Here is a 14,304-nt window from a genome sequence, read left to right as displayed (position 1 = left end):
ACTCACGTGCTAATTCGGTGCTGATTGGTCGTAGCTTAGCAATAACAACAACCTCGCCTGCAGAAACCGGCGCATGCACAACAATAGAGGGGATGATGGGCACCAAACAAATTGAAATTGGTATTATAATGGCTCTAATTGCCTTTAAGTCCAACTTTCATTAGCCTTAAGGGACGGGAACGGCGCTCTTAAGTGAGTGCTAAGTGCGTTTGGATGTGGATGCCGCGCTTTTGTAACGCCAATAAAAGTGTAAGCACGCTGCAAGACAGCGGAAACACAACTGCTGTTTGTCCTCAGCATGGTTTCATGGTTTGGGATAAGAAATGGAAAACTAAAAAAAAAAAAGCACTGTTAGTAGATAAGTGTTATTTTTATCTGTAATTAGAGTTACTTTCATTCGTCTCACTCCAGTTGTTTTATATTAAGATCGCATCACTGATTAATTATCTGTCATGAAAATGTCTGTTACCTCGGACCCATTTGGCCAAGTGAGGCGTCGCGGCGAGCTCTGGTCTGTGTAATCAGCACCGATGTATTTTTACGCGCCGACATCTTAAAAATAATTCCACAGAGGACGTAAAATATCGACTGCACATGCATTTCTCTGGTCTATTTAAAAATAACAATAAAACACTGAGTTAAACGCGATTGTGTATAAATTGTAACGATCCCCCGAGGGCACTTCACTGAACTGTAAAGACGCCAAAATCAGCAAAGTATTTTATTTACCGCCGAGTGGCTGTAAAGGCCTCAAAATAGGATTTTTATGTCCATTTGAAAAGGGCAGATACATTTCTTTGCAACAAGAATTACTGCATCAGCTCACACAGATTCTTTATCAGCACCAAACACCAAAGTGTAAGTACAGAGCAGTGATCTGCATAAGTATTCTTGACCCGGTGTTAAGTCAAGGGAGACAAGCTATTAAATCCCTATGAGCTCCAGAAGCCTGTATTACACAACCAGGAAAAGCCTAGGGCAGTCTACAGAGGTCTGACTCTCCTCCACTCCAGTGTATTACTGTACACGCTTTCAGGGATCTGAGCGCGTTTTCTTGGCACACAGCTGGCACCAGCGCCATCTGATCCAATTTCAATGAAACAAGCTTGAAAAACAAAAATCATACAAATGAGTGGATTTGCACAGCAATGGAAAATCGAGTGCTTGAAGCTATTATTGGAAACTTTGTAGTATTTTTTTTAAAAAAAGAGTCAAAGACCAAATGCAAACCTGCAAGTGTTTTGTCACTTGTTCTGGTGGACGACCACATCATCAGATTCTTATTTACTTGCGTGTTTCAATCCAACCTCTGCCTTATTTTTCACAAAGAAGCAGCACGAATCGGCAGTGATGCACAGCTTTCAGTGATCAATTATCGGCAGGGCAAACAAAATTCTTTGTTCAGAAACCTTTTCTTTATATTAACTGGCTGACAGAGTTCAATTTCCGTCTATAAAGCTTTTGGAGGAAGGTTTTGTTATTTTTTAAAGTGAGAGGAGCTCTGCAACTTTGTCTGCGGTGCCACGTAACCACAGAGATGGACAGATAGTGTGTGAGGAAATGCCAGACATCTAATACGGAACTGTTTGGTCAACAGTGGGGAGGAAATCAAGCACCTCCGTGCCACATGAGACCGAGGACACTGTGAAGACACGTAGGAAATTCAATTCACGGGATGTTATACATGCACAAATATGAATTTCTGCACAAAAAATGGATTATATTAAGACATAAAATGACTGTGATGTGTCATCAGAAATTATACACATGTTAAAATGAAATACTGGCTTCAATGGTGAATAAATAAATACATTTTAATTTGTGGGCTGCAAACTGTGTTTATGTTTTTGGTTTGGTGTTTTGGCCGGCGGCACCATCCACTGCCATTCAGTAATTAAGCTAGTAGCGGTTTAACACATGGGATGCCACCAGAAGAGCAAGCAGAGAGCAGAAATACTCAACGATGCCAAACCCCAAAAAAAGTCTTGGTACACCTCTGAAAAACATCTCAACGAAGAAAAACAAGGGTCTGTGGTGGAGATGCCTTCAAATATAGACTGCTGATGGCAAAGAACAAGATGAGAACATGCCAATAGGGATGTTTTTCTCCAGAACAGGGAGGTAAAACAGTCTGTACATTTACATGCACAGTTTAATCAAGCTTTTACATCACAGAAAAACAAACAGCAAGATGGACGGTGAGATGGATTGTGCTGTGGTTTATGCATGTTGCGTACCTGCTGTACATGTTCATCGTGATACAAATTAGATGGAGCATGGCTCTAGTGGTTGCTGTGTTGTCAGAAAAATGACGCCGCCGTCGTATGTCTGTGCTACAGTAATGAAGTTTATACCTCGTCTCCTTCTACTTCCGGGTCAAAGACCAGGGAGGAAATTTTGGAGTATGCGCAGAAAGCCAAGTCAGACACCAGTCCGACTATGCTTATACATGCAGGAGTAATCGGAATATGAATCGCATTATCCATGTATGTCAGTCTGACTAAGGCTAGCTCGATTTTAGTCGAACTAACATGTTTACTGACATTAAAAAAAACAGATTTATTGTCTTGTATTGTATTGAAGACTTGCTTGCTCTCTTACACTTTGTTGGTGAGATTGAATGTAGATAGTATATTAGTATATAGTATATTTACTTACATCTACCTCTTGTTTGTACCCAAATGTTGAAATGCACTTATTGTAAGTCCCTTTGGACAAAAGTGTCTGCTAAATGACATGTAATATAATGTAATTTGATGTACTCTCACTTTCAAACTCCGCTTGTTGCCGAGGTGCTAACATCAGCCAAATAGGTTCAGTAATTATGAAAACAAGACAGACGAAGTGACCGTTACGTGTGTGTGTGTGTGAGCATGAATACGGCGTAATGCTGCATATATGTGCAGCTTCTTACTTCTGGCGCTGCTGCACTGTTGTGCATATTTTACATTGATAACCTTTAAACAAGCAACACTGACTCCCTTTGATCACAGTAGAATGGGGTAAAATTACAAAACTACCTCAGGTGAATTTCAAATCAACAGCTCATGAATCAAATGAAAAATCACTTTGCTGGTTAACAGGTGAATGTTTGAGGTTTTGTTTAATATTTCTCTTCAGTCTGTCCGGCCACAAACATCAAATTGTTCTGGTGAAAGAAATTATACGGTTTCCTGTTAATATCTCACACAACGACATTTACTTGGAACAAACGTTTCATCCATTTCTCAAAAGTGTCCAGATCATCCATCATCTCTCCAAATGACAAATGGAGCTGAGGCGATCATCTGGCAGAGCATTAAAGCTATAATGAGCTTAATAAATCTCTGTGCAGGTTAAGATTTATAGCTGTTCATGTCTCTTTTTTTCTTTTTTGTGGTGTCTACCGGTGTGAGTACATGTGTACATGTGTAACATCACTGCAGGCTATTCTGCTTAAATGATCATTGTATCACTGAATCAGTGCCAGGTAGTTGTGGTTCCTTCCACTTTAGGACAAATGAGATTTCATTTGTTGCGCTGCCTGTGTGTCACTGTGTATTACTGTCATAATGCCAGCATATGTTCTTCTTTTTCTTTTTTTTTCTATCTTTTACTCACACCCACAAACTTTATGACCCTATATCCTTTTCTTACTGGTCAAAAAACCCACTTAATCCCAGGTTTAAACATGTTTTTGAACAGTGGAAATCAGCAATCACTCCAAATGACGAGATCGGCTTTTATCGGCTTTGGCTCTGGGAACGTAAGACACAAGTGAACCTGCTCGTATCTTCTTCATCTATTATATTTTTTGCCGGAGATGCACCATGCATGCATCCATCTTCCTCCCATTTAGCGTTAATATTTGTAGCAATCCTTGCTTTTAAAAACTTGGGACAGCACTCCATGCTTTGTAAACTTGGTTTGTAAAGTTTGTATACGTGTATATTTGCTTCAAAGTTGAAGTATGAAGTTACCATAACCCTAACCCAGCAAAAAAGCATTTTTCTATGTATTTTAATAAAGACACACCATCTTTCTAACAAGTAAAGGCCAGCATATATTGTTACTATATGTAGTTTCACAATTAGAATCTAATTGTGAAATATAATATTTAGATAATTATTAGATGTCACTCATTCTTACACACTGGACATGTAATGCTTATATGCTGTACTGTTTGTTCATATAAATCGGATACACAGGAGTGTAAAGTGTAGGCTCCAAAGATACAGGTATAGTCATGCAATTTCCACCTGTACCCAACCATGTGCTGAGCTGCTAATTGGAGCTCTGTAATTTCAGCTGCTTTCTTTATTTGTTTGCAAATAATTTGCCTTTTCAGACTTTATAATAACTTCTTGTTTTATAGGAGCCGACAGGGTTAAGTCTGTACAACGCACGGTTCAACCTTGACATTCCTTTACGAAGTGACCGCCAACAACAAAAGAACATTTTGCACGCACACATCCTCATCATCATTCTCATCTTGCCATCTAATCAGATTATTGTGGGGGTTGAGACAGATTTTTCCTTTGTGGGTAGGTTTCGCAGATCAGTTTGCCCAAAGCGCTGCCCAAAGCCGGGGCTGGAAAATAAGGAGAGCCGCTGTACTGTCTGCAACGTGAAGCTTCACTGCTTTGGAGTACTTTTACAAAACCATCGCACTTAACAAGATAACACACTCACACTCTGTCTCAGTGTCTGTCCTTCCTGTACAGTGAGTTTGAATACAGAATGAGGACATCTGTTTGCACGTGACCTCTTAGATCTGAATCCTGAAAGTGGACGCTTTCCCACAGATCTGCTGAATCAAAAAACAAACCTTTTTTTGTTGTAATTGAGAACAGATCGCACTCCATGAAATAATATTTCTTGACCCGGGGATCAAGATGCTCCGTTGAAAAAAAAAAAAGAAATGAAACTGAACACTGCACTCCTCAATTCTACAGGTGTTATATAAGGAGATGTAAGCAGGACACAAGAGTTTTTGGATGTGAGCCTGATATGCTTGTTGAAACCACGGAAGAGCATTTTTCTGAAATTGAGTATGGAAACATCTAAATTACAGTCAGGCAGGAAGATATGATAATTGCGTTAAAATCACCAGTGCTCTTGAGCCTGATTCATGCTCAGTTTCCTATTGGGAAGTTAATACATGGTTTTGATTAGTGAAATAATGTCCTCATATTTTATGCCTCTTTTCGGGAGATGAAAAAAAGAGAAAAGCGAGATGAGAATTAACAAGAACTGAAGTGTTCCATGAAACGAGAAAACAAACCTTAGTTTCAGTTGACAACTTTGCATAGGAGTACGTTTTATTTTGGGGGGGATTTCGTCTTCGTCAGGCAGCGGCTGGTGAAACTCTGAGCCCTGCAGCCCATCAAGTTCAAATGAAAAGAAAATACCACAAGTGAAGTCACAAGGTTGTCAAACACAGGTAACGTCACGGTACCTTTAATGGAGGCCGAGCCGCGCCGTCCCTCCTTAATGGCTCCTCTCCTCTACTACAGTCTGCGTCTCAACTCTCCTCATTTCAGTCCCTCCTGGTCATGAATGAACCAAATGGGGCTTCCAAAATTCCTCCACTGTTCTCATAGACGTGCACTGAGACCTGCATTCATCACGTCTCCATGCACCATTACTCCCAGTGATGAGAGGAAAAGAAACAACATTTTCATCAGCAGGTCTGCTCCACTGAGGTGTGGAATGTCCCGCCAGTTTCCGACAACAGTGACAGAGAACGGTGGCCTTCATACAGCCATTGTTGTCCTCAACAGGCTCACTTAGTGAGGGCAACGCTGAGGCGGCTCTTAAGAAAGACAAGTGTCCATACGCTGACCTTTAAAGCCAAGAACAACCATTCTCACCATGCTAAGGCTAAATCTACGCCTACTATGTATTCATTCAACAACAATCAGTGTCCAAACAAGCATTTTAGCTCCATTTCAAGTGTACAGTACTGGGCAAAAGTCTAAGGCCGAAACCACGGGAAACACGTATGCATGTTGTATGAGTTCAACTCATTGCTAAGGTATAAGGCCAACTTTTAGTCACATCGTTCCAAGAGCAAAAGGATTTGACAGGCATTAAAAACAACAAAGCAGGTGGTGCACGCCTTCATCCATAATATCAACACATTCTCCTTTCTCATTTTCCATTACTATAGTACCTCCTCAACATGGGTGGAGTGGTCATAGCATGACTGCATGAAACTGCCGTGACGTTGTTTTCTAGCGACACAAACACAAACTAGTGTAACTGAATCATTAGAATCAGTTCATTAAAAAGATTAGTTCAGTGCTTCCCTGCATGACCGGAGCGCAGACTCCGTCTGACACAATCTCTGAACTGAAATACGGCTGAACAGGTACAGGCTTTTGGACTCCTCTGTTAAATATTGAGATTTTATACATTTCCTTTGCTAAACGTTGAAGATTAATGCATGTTTTCAGGATTTTTAAGTCTGCTCTACAGTTCGGTTCCATTATCGAAACTCTCTGACCAATAAGTTGACATTCACATTTTAGTATCGCCTCAGCTCGAGTGGAACCTCGCCAGAGCAGGTACAAAAAAGCACCAGGTACCACGTACTATCCCTAATGGAAAAGAAAAAGCCCAGTTGTGCTAGAACTGTGTTTAAAGTGTTTAAATTGAGCGTTTCATTCAGATCCCATAGGCGTGTCGTGGCTGCTAAGAACCAGTCGAGATGAATGCGAGTAACTGTGTCATTGTTTCCTAAGTTCTCTCGGTATATACTGAAATGCAGACGCAGAGTTTTGTGTTTTACACCGTTTTTTTGGGACTTTAAAATGCTTAAGTAGTAGACAGACGCATCCGGACAAGAATGTATACATTTTGTCGTAAAAATGGCAGTAGTATAGATGTAGTCTAAGATTTCGGAGTTAACAAACCATCCACTGTGAATGAACTGAGCCTGACAGCTGGTGGATGGACCATCCACTTAAATATGTGGGGTGGTTTAGAATATCCTGGCCAAGGATATTGCAAGACTGACTCTTACCTCAGACTTCTGATCTACATTTTTAGTATTAAACCAAAAGGGCCACCATGATTTTCCAGTATAAAAAAAGAAAGAAAGAAAGAAAGTCCAGAAACAGACCAGTGCTTTCATACAATCAGGGTTTGTGTTGATGATTCTCTGAAAGAGGTAACATCTGCATCAACTCGGACTGAAAACCAGTTTGTATTATATCTAGATATCAATTGGGTTGGGTGACGTCCACTTGATTGGCAAAGTGCTGTGTGTGTGTGTGTGTTCAGGGAAACACTGCAACGGATGACGGAATTTTGCCACAGTAATGGAACAGAACAGCGTGAAGTAAGCAAGCAATCAATATAGCAACGGAAATTGGCGTACATGTAGATTTGCATGAAGTGTGTTACACTGTTTACGTTCCTCCTGCTCCCGGGGGGCTAAAAATAGCACTTTCCTCCAAAACAGTCTGTATCCAATCATCACAAGAATGATAATTCTTTAAAATGAGACCCTACTTAAATTTTTATTTTGCAGGCTGTGTTAAAATGAAATGTTCTACCACAGCAGAACAACGGCACAAGCATCTCAAAGAAAAACATCCTGAGGCTTTCTGACCTCAAATACAGAGACAGCAGTGTAAGTATTTGGACTCTTAAAGTGGGTTTTGTCAGTCGGTTCCCAGTGTCTGGGAGACAACGCTGCATTTTTATGAAGTGTGGTGTCTTAAAAATCACATTTGACAAAATTTAAAGTGGCTGAATTTATGATGGACTTATAGACATTTGAATTACTGAGAGATGACGTTTGATTCTTGGCACTTTCTTAATAGAAATGAGTATTTTTATGACACAATGGTTCAATAAAGGGTTTGAAGATTAGTGGGAAAATAAGTCTTTGTAAGTGAAGAGTTAATTGAATGATTATAATTAACCTAGAATATTGGTTTCCCCTTAAACCAGAGCACGGGGACAGCACTTGTCACAACTCCAAAACACCTATACTTTATTTTCCATTTTCCTTCCCCTTTCTTTTACGGTCCGTCTCATGCCAAATATACAAATTGCCAGAGAAAACATTGCAGAGACTATTACAGACCACAAATACTGTGTTCTGGTTGTAGCCTGATTCAACAGCATTTTCAGTCAAGAATGGCGGCTGAGGCGACAGCATTGTTTCACCGAGAGCGTATCTCACTCAACACATTCTTACAGTCGAGTTGAGCTAAAAGGTTATAAATGGAGTTGCCCTTTTCAGTTATGCCAAAGCAAAAAGTGAGTACGAAAAAAAAAAAAAACAATGTTTACTGAATGGGCTGCCTGCTTCCAGCCAGCAGGGTGAGGGCGTCCATCAAGCTGCTGCTGATTAGATTGAAACTGAGTGTGGAAATACTGGAGTGCCAAGTTGTGTGCTTGCCGGTGCCGTGTCGGGGTATAGAGGTTGTTCCTGGGACACTAGGATTCATTGTTGAGCCCACCTTGACATACTGTGGACCGAGTTCACAGAGAGTTGTAACGATAAGCACTGTTTTCAGTCTTTTAAAAGGTATGTTGACAAGTCCCACTTTCTTCTCTGTTAGACTGTGCATCACAACACGTCCAATACAAAAGATAATCTTTTTTAGAGATTTAGATCATATCTACACCTTCATTCTTCCTAGAGCTAACTTTTTCCATTCATGCACATGGGATTACCTTTAATTCCATTATAGATACACAGTATCCACAATGCAAAATGAAGATATCTGCAACTAAATTATGGGTTCCTATAATTCAAATTTTAGATTATAATATGAGAATCAATGATATCTTGAACTGGAATCATTCATAGTCGGAATTAATCTCTCACGAGTACCATAAGAGGGCACTTTCCAAAGAAATTTGATTTAAATTAAAAGTTACGAATTCAGGTCCGAGAATGAGAAGGTGAAATTGACTTTAGCATTACTATCATTTCAACTATGGGAAGAAAATTCTATGCTCCAAGCAATTGTTCATTTTTACCCATTGTCCCTGTGATTACATTAAGACTGATTTCCGTTCTACGCAAACAAGATGTCATGTAGTTTTAAATTTGATTAATTACACGTTACACACTATGCTGTAATTGTTTTAATCCCCCTGCGACAACTGGAGATAATCCTGATAAAATTGCTGCTCAGTGGTTTAGGCGCAGGCTTGTCTGAGGGGCCAACAAGGCCCACTTTAAAATAACAATATTTTAAAGCTTCTGGGTGTTAGGGTAAACGGTCAAGTGTAATCCCCTTAGCTCCCCCCCAACATTAGCAGAAATTCCTCAATAATACTCGACATGATTTCACAGTGATGGCTGCTCCTGGGCGATGTTTATAGTGCTGGAGAAAGGTCACCGGGAGCACAGACAGACAGACAGGCAGGCGGACAAGGGGACTTAAGTGCGCTGGTTTGAGGAACAGGGTTCCCCCTTTTTTTTTCTGGCAATTTCAGACTTGAGTCATTAGGATCCATTTTTCTTTAATAACAAAGGACGTGGTGGAGCACGGCTGAATGTTTGCACAGCTGATTAACACCACACCTTTCTCCGCTCGGCTGAGCTGTGGGAAAAGAGAGAAGTGCACGCTGCTGTTGTCAAGAAAATACAAATCTGACTTAGCGTCATTAGTAATACACATCTTGAGTCTCTTGTGCTACAATCTTTGAGGAAAAAACGGGCCTCTTCAGAAGAGCCGAGACGTGTTTCCGTTGTTATTGAGACAAGCCTAACAAATCCGAGGGGTCAAACCCAACAGCTGCACCACATAACAAAGCTTTAGTTGATGCCAAAACCTGTCCGGCTTGGTACGGTACAGTACGGTACCTTTACTTGGTAGATGGGATGTGTGGAGTAGAGGACTGAATATCATCCCTAGTGATCAAGACGTGTAAGTTAACCAAATAAAATTGGCGAACTCTTACGATTTCCTACTGAGGCCAAAAGAAGTAAATATATAGTAAACAGCCACCAGGGGGCAACTCCAAAAGTTGTGAAAACATTTTTTTTGAAAGAAAGTCTATAGGAAAATGTGCCTACTTTTCACTTGATACGGAACATCAGCAAACATCCTCAATCACTAGTTCTGTATCTTCTTCAACAGCGCATGATGTCAATTTTGTAAATGATGTTCCCATTTAGAAGAAAACAAATGATTAGATATGGCACATGTGAGTGGACCCCAGTGTGAGTGACAGCGTATGGTAGGAACGTGTTTGCAGAGGACAAAATGGCCCTGGATAAACCGCAAATGTGAAAACTGGTGACGTCACGACCGGTTGCCACTTTAAATTGACATGTAGCTGTGGTTTCATACAAATCTTTCAATATGGAGAACAATGACACATCAAGGTCCTTTGGTAAGATTCAATTATATCCAAAAAAACAGTCATGACTTTTAGATGATTATATGTAATGGTAGAATGAAGAATTCCCGTCTCTGCATTTCTGATTTTTACGCTGGTATGTTACTGTGCAGTTCCACAATCGCTTAAGGTGTGCAACAAAAAAAAGCCTTTCTGAGCATGAAAGTTTCCAACTCACCTGGGAAAAGTTGAGGCCATTGAGTGGATGACACTGTTCCTCCACCTTCTCCACAGCCCCGGTCCTCTTCCTCATCCTCTCTGCCTCCTGAGCGAGGTAAAGGTCCAACACTGGCACCCCGCGCGTCTTAATGTCCGCCTCCGTTAAAGAGTTCACCATCAGCATCACCCAAACCGGTCTCTTCCTCTCCCAGTTCCCAGCGATGGCGTTGAACAGGTAGTCAGCGTACAGTCCCTTCCCTCGCTGATCTGGCGTCATCCATGACGGCATCATGAGCTTCACATACTCGAGGTGCCTTTTGAGTCTCCGATAGATGTCTCTGGGTAGGACGTCCTGTAGGTTCTCACCCTGAGGAAGCAGCTGACAGCTGGTCAGGGCCGAGATGGTGTAAGGGTCCGTCAGGTCCAGCTCAAAGTAGACGATGTTGCTCTCCTGGAAGGCCTGCTTGGAGTTCTCTGGGATGAAGTCCCAAACGCGTGTGTAGGGAACATGAATGGTTCCGTAGAAATATGAGGGAGGATCCCGTTTGATCGTCCACAGGAAGGAGTTTAAATCCGTTTGCTGGAGGACAGGATGAAAATGTTGGGATTATTTCCATCATGTAAAATATGTATGTTCAAATGCAAATAAAAATCAGCAAAAGCATTTTAGCTGAGTCATGTTTAGGCTGTTTAGTTCTTCTTCTTGTGAGATCAATATTTGTTACACAGTTGGAGAATTGGGTCTTTGAATTGCCTCTGGCACAAATGTGTTATTAACAGCTTCATAGTTCATAAATGGTCTAAAACTGGGCTAATATCAGCATCGGTAGATACTCCAGTTTGTGATATCGGTATCGGACACAACAAATTGGTATCGTCCCATCCTTAGTATTCAGAATTTTGTTTTGTCTCACCATCAGTTTTAGGATCCAAACATCTTCTATTAAAATTAAATGAAACAGTACAAAATAATCACATGCGAGAAGTTTGAACTAGTTTCTTCATGTAGCTGACCTGTCTGACACCAACAGTGAGACTTTAGTAGACAGACTGACTAACAGACTGTTAATGACTTATTAACAGGCCACTTAGGACCCAAGTGCCAAACAAACAATACACACGTCAGTGACTGTCAGACTTTTTTTTCCCCCACAAACTGTTTCTGTCGTATCAAGCCAGTGATTGAAATAAAGAACATAAGTGAAAAAGAAAGACACGCAGGCGATCAATAAAATGGAGGTTAATAAATCACATAGTGTTTATAGAACTCTGTTGTAAACACACCTGTGTGCTGTGTAAATCCAATACACAAACCTACAGCAGAGACAAGCAGTCGGTTTGTGATTGATGATTGCTCAACAAATAACTAATTAAGACTCGCTTAAGAATAGAACTTTGCAATACACTAATAAACTGTAAGGTACTGCAAATAATGTTCACATAACTCAAGTTGTGTTGTTGCCATAACTGTGTTTTTGTAAAAAAAAATAAGATTTTAGCTTCAGCTTACACCCTTCCAGTTAACTATTAAGAATTTAGTCTATTGAAAATGAACAGAAAGATCATAAAATATAGTATATGTATATAACATAAATCATCACATTCATTCCCTTGTATCAAATTGTTAGGTTGGTTTGAATTGATTTGGCTTTGGGATTGTTTATCTTTTTTCTTTTTTTTCCCTTTAATAGGAAAAAATAATCAATGTCACAAAGAAGCATTAACTTACACATAACATTACAGGGGGATTTCTTTCAGACAATCCGAACTTTTTCCAATATATTAACACTGAAAACACTTGGAGATCCAGGTTTAATCATTCAACAAGTAGCAGCCTTTGAGTAGATGCAGCTCAGCGTGGAGACGTTGCTCCCTGCTGTTAAATCAGATGAATAATATCGTGTCAGAGTGAAAGAAGAGTGTAAATGGCAGGGAAGAGCTTCAGCACTCACAGCACACACACACACATCCTAAATAAAGGAAAGTGATGCTGCTGCTCTGGAGTGCCCACAAACTTGCAAACTTTATTGATAACAAACTTACTTTCTTGTTTAACTCGCAGTTGGTGGAGTCTTTCAGCCTCCACTGGTCTGCACGGACCAGCAGCAACAGACTGGACTGAATGAAAGCGCCCAAAGTGACCCGCATGTTAGCGCTGTCCCTCCAAAGTCTGCACGGTAGCAGCTTCACAACAACGTGTCGCAGCGGCGGCGGATCCGCGGAGAGTGTGGACGCATGGACGGAGGCGGCTGTTATTCCCACCGCGGCTCGGGCTCCATGCGGTCACGCGAAACGAGCTGACAAGTATCCGACAAACCGCCGGACAGAGACATGCTGCAGCCTGGACACACACACACACTCACTTCCATACACGTACGACTACTGCTGCTGCTGCTGCTGCTTCACGTGTGTGTGAGTGCAAGAGGGAGAGAGAGAGAGGTGGTCATTGGAGTTTACACAGGGTCAGATTGTGATGTCACACTGCTCGCTCTCTCTCTCTCTCTCTCTCTCTCTCACACACACACACACACCAGAAGACATTGCATCAATTTACTCTAACCAATAACCATTTTTACTACTGGCTTAATCCTAATCTAACCCTAATCCTAACCTTAAACAAACTGTACAACATGTATTCACCTTAAAATGTCGTCATTTACTTTATGGGGACTTTTTGTGTCCCCATAATGTGACTGTGAAAACAGATGTAGGTCCCCACAACATAAGGAAAACCAGGTACACACACACACACACTTTCCAAGTGAGTTTTTGCAAAGTTTGCACAAGTTTATCCACGCGTGTCACTGCGTCAAACCAAAATCAACAGGTCCATGCTGCTGCTGCAGCTGCGCCAATAACGCACCTGAGGACAACATGGAAGAGAAGCACTTTTTCTGTTTGTTTGTTTACTATATTTGTTTTCTTGAATACGCTCTCTCTCACACACACACACACACACACACACACACACACACACACACAAACATTACATTTGATCCTCCGTTTAAACCAGTTAATCAGAAATGAGGTTCTATCTCACTGGGACCAGGTTTTTAGTCTCCATGAGGGCGCTACTGGTCCTGACAAGTTCAGTGTTCTCCGCAGAAGATGGTCCTCAGGAGGCACCAAAAACAAGAACACACACAAACCCCCACACTTCGAGTCTCCATTTAATTAATCTGAATGTTTGAAGAATAAAACTTTGATCCCAGATTAACTGCCAAAAAGTAATAGTAGTCTGTAGTCCTGCTTTTATTTTATAAATATCACACTTTTTTCCCCCCCTTACTTTCACACCGGTGAGCTCTCTTGTTGTCACCCTATGGGAGGCCACAGACAACCGTGGGTGCCAGTGAAGATCCCGTAGGTAGATTATCATACGGCGGCCAGTTAATGCCTTACAAACGGGAGGAATTACCATGAGAAAAAACCCGCAATAACAGCGCCTAATCTGTGTCACACATCTGAGCACAGACGCGCAAGCCACAGAACTAGAAACCTCATTTATTTATTTACGTGTTTTATTTATTTATAAACGGGGGAACCTGCAGACTTTCATGCCACAGTCACTCACTCACTCACCATGTGTTCACCAAATGTACTTTGACGACGCAGTAATTGTGTCCTCATATATTTATAATGGCTCGATGCTTAATCACACTGGCATTAAAAGTAACAAGCGCTGCAAAACCGCCTGTTATAGGATGGCACTCGTTTGCAGCCTATAAAAGTTGATGTATGCAATAGTAAATGGACATTAAAATGATTATTTTTGCTCTTTGCTATTTAATT

At 41.0% G+C, this 14,304-nt stretch overlaps 1 protein-coding gene across 1 annotated transcript in view; it reads right to left on the bottom strand.

Annotated features, from left to right (window-relative positions):
- The window catches only part of trabd2a (TraB domain containing 2A), a 62,810-nt gene extending 49,915 nt beyond the window's left edge, over positions 1-12,895 (bottom strand). The window contains exons 1-2 of the mRNA XM_044053571.1: positions 12,556-12,895; positions 10,532-11,092 (exon numbers count right to left, since the gene is read on the bottom strand). Coding sequence (XP_043909506.1) covers positions 10,532-11,092; positions 12,556-12,660 — 666 coding nt within the window. The 5' untranslated portion in view covers positions 12,661-12,895. The remainder of the gene's footprint in view (positions 1-10,531; positions 11,093-12,555) is intronic.
- Positions 12,896-14,304: the final 1,409 nt, after the last annotated feature.

This window comes from Solea senegalensis, linkage group LG21 (assembly GCF_019176455.1).
Source record: "Solea senegalensis isolate Sse05_10M linkage group LG21, IFAPA_SoseM_1, whole genome shotgun sequence".
Lineage (NCBI taxonomy): Eukaryota > Metazoa > Chordata > Actinopteri > Pleuronectiformes > Soleidae > Solea > Solea senegalensis.
This window is presented reverse-complemented; position numbering and strand designations above follow the sequence as displayed.